This window comes from Salpingoeca rosetta (genome assembly GCF_000188695.1).
Source record: "Salpingoeca rosetta unplaced genomic scaffold supercont1.3, whole genome shotgun sequence".
In the NCBI taxonomy this organism is placed as follows: Eukaryota; class Choanoflagellata; order Craspedida; family Salpingoecidae; genus Salpingoeca; species Salpingoeca rosetta.
Genome location: NW_004754931.1, coordinates 2313254 through 2318253, shown reverse-complemented (window position 1 = coordinate 2318253; position 5000 = coordinate 2313254). Strand labels below are relative to the sequence as shown.

General features: G+C 55.3%; 3 protein-coding genes across 3 annotated transcripts in view; all 3 read right to left on the bottom strand.

Annotated features, from left to right (window-relative positions):
* PTSG_02061 (uncharacterized protein) overlaps window positions 1–746 on the bottom strand; it is a 6382-nt gene extending 5636 nt beyond the window's left edge. The window contains exons 1-2 of the mRNA XM_004997994.1: window positions 255–746; window positions 1–52 (exon numbers count right to left, since the gene is read on the bottom strand). The exon at window positions 1–52 is cut by the window's left edge and continues 134 nt beyond it. Of these exons, the coding sequence (XP_004998051.1) occupies window positions 1–52; window positions 255–573 (371 nt within the window). The 5' untranslated portion in view covers window positions 574–746. The remainder of the gene's footprint in view (window positions 53–254) is intronic.
* A 609-nt stretch (window positions 747–1355) lies between these two features.
* PTSG_11829 (uncharacterized protein) lies at window positions 1356–3444 on the bottom strand (the record flags this gene model as incomplete). Its single annotated transcript, XM_004997993.1, has 1 exon — window positions 1356–3444. Exon 1 carries the CDS (start codon window positions 2955–2957, stop codon window positions 1356–1358), a length of 1602 nt encoding a protein of 533 aa, XP_004998050.1. The 5' UTR covers window positions 2958–3444.
* A 460-nt stretch (window positions 3445–3904) lies between these two features.
* PTSG_02060 (uncharacterized protein) overlaps window positions 3905–5000 on the bottom strand; it is a gene marked incomplete at its 5' end in the record, with an annotated part of 2112 nt that continues 1016 nt past the window's right edge. Inside the window, 2 exons of the mRNA XM_004997992.1 lie at window positions 3905–4378; window positions 4631–4862. Coding sequence (XP_004998049.1) covers window positions 4301–4378; window positions 4631–4862 — 310 coding nt within the window. The 3' untranslated portion in view covers window positions 3905–4300. The remainder of the gene's footprint in view (window positions 4379–4630; window positions 4863–5000) is intronic.

Genomic DNA, 5000 nt, shown 5'->3' with positions numbered 1-5000 from the left:
CATTTGGCAGCCACGCTGTCATCGACGTCCTCGCTTGAAGACACGCAGGGCGCTGGTTACAAGCAATCCAGAATGAAATGAAATGAGCTCGCGCACAACAAAGTGCACAGCTTCACGCACACCTTTGCACATCCAAGCACAGTCTCGGACACGCTCACGCACACACACACACACACACACACACACACACACACACACACACACACACACACACACACACACACACACACATACCCAGCTTCAGGTGGACTTACGGTGGCAGATGGGGAGCTGTCCAGAGAAGAAGGCGGTGCCGTTGTTCTCGCAGCGCAGGGTTGCGGCCGTGCCCGTGTAGCGCTGCGTTCCATCACAACCCACGGTGCACGTGGCGTTGGCATCCACGTCCTCACAGGAAGTGAAGGTCAGGAACGGCGGGAGTGGTCCGAACGTCGCCCGCAACGTAGTGCTGTTGCACGATGCGGGTGGTGCTCCTGCTGCCGATGCGGAAGAAGCAGCACATGTCCTGCTTCCCACCGCCAGTGTCAAGACGGCGATTGCCGCCATCAGCGCCATTCCAACTCCAACCGCAGCCATCTTGGTCGGGCTTGTTGTCTTGTCTTCTCTTCCCTGCTTAGTCTCGGCTTTGGCTCGCTCTTCTTGTTGGCTATCTCGTCGGATCACACTCAAGGGAATAAATGACGACGCACTCTCGCCCCAGGCGCTCAGCACTCACTTGCGTGCATTGTGTTGTTGTTGTGGTGGTTTTGCCGTGACAGTGCGCGATGGCGCAAAACCAAAACACGTGGCCTTGAAGGCCTTGAAGGTCCTGACTCGCTTGGTGGATGGATTGACGTGAGGGTTACGAGCTGTTGTCGCTTACTTGGTGAGTGTGTGGCTGGCTTGCGAAGCTGCGTGAACTGACGAATGAATCGCAGGCCCTCTTGTGTATTTGTGAACAACAACAGAGGAGTGTCAGCAAGATGGAGAAAGATGTGTTTGTGTGTGTGTGTGTGTGCGCGTGCGCGTGCGTGTGTGTGTGTGTGCGTTTGTGTGCGTGTGTGTGTTTGTGTCTTTGTGTTGACACGGAAGATGAACAATTGAAGCATTGCAACGCAATGAATGAACACGGGAAAGTGGGGAACAATGGACAGGTCGTCTAAGGAAAGAAGCAAAGAGAAGCAGCCGCACATGCGGGCAGCATGGGTTCTGAAGCCAACAGCACAAGCGTTCGCACACGCTCGTGCACACAAGCAACACACACCACTGCACACCGACGCACACATCGACACAGACAGACAGACAGACAGACAGACAGACACAGACACACACACACAGACAGACACACACACAGAGACAAGCAAACACAAAAACGCAGGTCACAAGAGGTGGGAGAGGGCGCTGAGCACACGATTTGCGTCATCAAGCTTCTTGCGCAGGACGGCGTTGCGCTGCTTGCAGTGGTGCATGTCCTGATGCACCTGTGACCGCTTCTTCGCCTGGGACCGCTGGTTCTGCAGCTTGCGTCGCTCGTCCACATACCGCTGCGCCAGCGTGTGCTTGTCGCTGCGCTTGAGCTCCATCAGCGCCGCCTTGATCACCTTGAACGTCGGCTTGTCCACGTCCAGCGCGCCCAAGCGGAAGTAAAAGTCGCACTTGGGCCCCGTGCGCACATTCTTCTGGCGCTGTACCACCGCACGCCCCATATCAACGGCGACAAGCTTCAGCACTTCCTGCGGCTGCATCTTGCACAGCGTGCCGGACCGCTTGCGCTTGTTGAGCAGCTTCGATAGCCGCTCCTCATCCGTCGACAGCAGGCTGCCCGTCTGGGTGTTGTGTGGTTCCGGTTCGGGCACGTGCGTTGGCGGTGGCGCCGTCGTTCGCACGGGGAACACAGCCGCTGTCGGCACGGGCCAGTGCTGCCGTAGCGACGGTGCAGCTGTGCCCATGCTTGCCATACCAGGGTGCGCCAGCATAGTGGTGGTGTTTGGAGCGTAAGGCCATACAGACGGCGATGGCGCAATGCCCGGGTGGGCCGGGAAGTTGGCCTGCTGTGGAAACAACGGCAACGGCACAGACCACGCTTGCTGTTGCTGCTGCTGCTGCTGTAGCTGTTGTAGTTGTTGTTGCTGTTGTTGGGGGAATTGTTGTAGTTGCTGTTGCTGCGGCTGTTGTTGCCGTGGCTGGACGTGGTGCTGTGGCAGGTGCTGCTGCTGCTGCTGCTGCTGCTGCTGCTGTAGCTGTTGTAGTTGTTGTTGGTGTGGCTGAGGCTGCGGCTGTTGTTGCCGTGGCTGGACGTGGTGCTGTGGCAGTTGCTGCTGCTGCTGCTGTAGTTGTGGTTGCGGTTGTGGTTGTTGCTGTAGTTGTGGCTGCAGTCCCTGTGTTCTCCTTGCTGAAGTTGCCCTTGACGACACGGGGCGCTGCTGCGTTGGAACACCAACGGGGCAGGCGTGCTTCAGGGCGCACAGTGCAGCGGCAGCCTGTGCCTCCAGCGACTCCTCGTTGTCGTCGGCTGGTGAGGATGCCTCGTCCACCTCATCGGGTTCCGACTTTATTGCGTCGGCGCTGTCGTCTGAATCGGAAATCATCTGCTCGCTCCTTTCCCTGCTGTCATTGTCATGCCCGTTGTGGTGCTGGCCCCTGTGCTGCTCCCTTTTTGATGCCACGAATGTTGGCGTCTCTCTGCCATCATCACCTTCATCATCATCGTCGTCGTCAGCGCTGTCATCGCTATCACCGTTGCCGTTGCTGCGTTTCGTGCTTCCGGTGTTGTTGTTGCTGTTGCTGCCGCTGCTGGCACCACAGCAATTGCTACCATCACCAGCAGCGTCGCCCTTGACGCCGTTGGAGCGAGGTTTGCCGTTGCTGATTATAATTCGTCTTGGAATTGGCGCCAGCGGCGGTGGCGACGAGGCCAGCAATTCCTCCTTCTTCAGCAACATCCGCCCCCTGGCGCCTTCTCCCGCAAGCACGTTGCTCATCCTGTGTGGTAGCACAGAACAGGCAGTTCGGGCATGGTGCAGGTGGCGGTGTCATGTTGGTTGTAGGGTGAGAAGAAAGCGTGGAGGCTCACATCACCATCATCATGACAAACTCGGTGCGGAAGAGGCGCCCGTTGCCTCTTTGACCAAGGATGAGTGAGTGAGTGGCAATGGTACCACACGACTGTGCCATTACACGGCCACAGCCGCCGGTTGTTGTCTGTGTGAGTGTGTGACACGACACAGGCCCCGCCCTCCCCTATGTCATAACAACCTCGCCAATCATGCAAGTTTTCCCTCATGTGGAGTGTTGCTTGTTTGCTTTTGTTTGTGTGTGCTTGAGGCTGGTCGGTGTGCGTATGTCAAGCCACCAGCAGCACAGATGGCGCAGTCACACACACACATCACAGTCACGCAAGGAGCAAGCAAGCGAGGAGGGGTTGCACCCGCACACGCATACCTGCCTTCTTTTCTTTTCTTCTTTTTTTTTCGCTTGGCATCCGTGTGGATAATCTGTGGAAATGTTCGCCAGATTTCGACGAGCAGACACAGCTGTGACATGGATGTTTTTCGTTGGAGGCGCGAAGAAGACGCGAAGAAGACGCGCGCAACAACCTGGACCTGAGTCATCAAGCAGTGGCGTGATGTGACAATGTGACAGCTGCTTGTGATGCTGGCAGAAGGGATGATGACTGAAATGGTTTTCTGGTTTCTGGTTTGTGGAGGAGAAACAACTCGGAGGGTTGGAGATGACAGTGGATGAGTGTGCATAAAGGAAGGTGGGTGCATGCGTATGTGTGTGAGTGTGTGTGTGAGTGTGTGTGTGCGTGTGTGCGTGTGTGTTTTTTGTTTTTTGTTGGATTGTGATAAGGTCTTAAGGTCACCAGTGTCCATTCGTACAAAAGGACACACAAGGCAATATGTGCACGCTGTGCGGTTTGCAAACATCTCCAGTGCTCGATTGTGTATGTGTGTGTACAAAGAGGCAGCACTCGGCAGGCAGTAACATTCAACAAGCACAGCAACGGTCAATACGAGCGAGAAGAGGAAAGAGAAGAACGTGTTACATCAGAGTGCGACGTGAGGACATTGAAGGGGGGATAGGAGGGAGCAACACCAGAGTGCAAGGGCACCTGACATCCGTTTTTCCTCACAGTCAGAGATCGGCTAGAAAAAGAGGAATGAAGAGAAAGGAGGGGAGGGGGGACGAGAGACAAGAGTGAAGGAGGCATGACGCACACGGTTCTCAAGTGAAAAAGAAAAAAAAAGATGGGAAGGTGCAATGCAAAGGGACACGCAAGGGTTGCTGTAATGTAACATGCAGCAGCGTTGGTATCACTAAATCACTTGAGCTGTCCCAAGAACACTTCCAATTCCTCTTGTCTCGCCGGGGAGGCCTCGGCATCAGCCACCCTTGCCACCTGCAAGCACACAGGCGGACAGGGTGTGTGTGTGCGTGTGTGCGTGTGTGTGTGTGAGAGAAAAGTGTGAGGTGTGTGTGTGAGGAAAGTGAGAGAGAGAGAGTGTGTGTGTGTGTGTGTGTATATATATATATATATATGTATGTGTGCAGGTGTGATAGAGGGGAAAGTGCATGCGGTCATGGTTGCCAGCGAGCAAAACGACGACTCGTCGAGATGAACACGGGTGAATGCTGTTACCCAGGCCCGTACCTGAGCAAGTTTCTTGCTGAACGGTCCAGCCTGTGTTAGGGTGTCTGCTTGCTCTGCCTGTGGTTGTGACTGTTGGTTATGCTTTTGTTCTTGTTTCAGCCGTGCAATCTCAGCTTCAAGCTGTGCATTTCGTTCGCGCAGCGCTCCCAGCGTCCCTTGCAACCTGCTCTCAAGCTCTGCTTTCGCCGCCGTGTGCGTTGCATCAGCCACATCCCCCGCGCTTGTACAGCGCCTACACAATGTGTGCGTGCGTGCGTGTGTGTGTAAGTGTGTAAGTGTGTGTGTGTAAGTGTGTCAGTGTGTGTGTGTGTGTGTGTGTGTGTGTGTGTAGTAGTGTAGTAGTGTGTGTGTGTGTGTGTGTGTGTAGTGT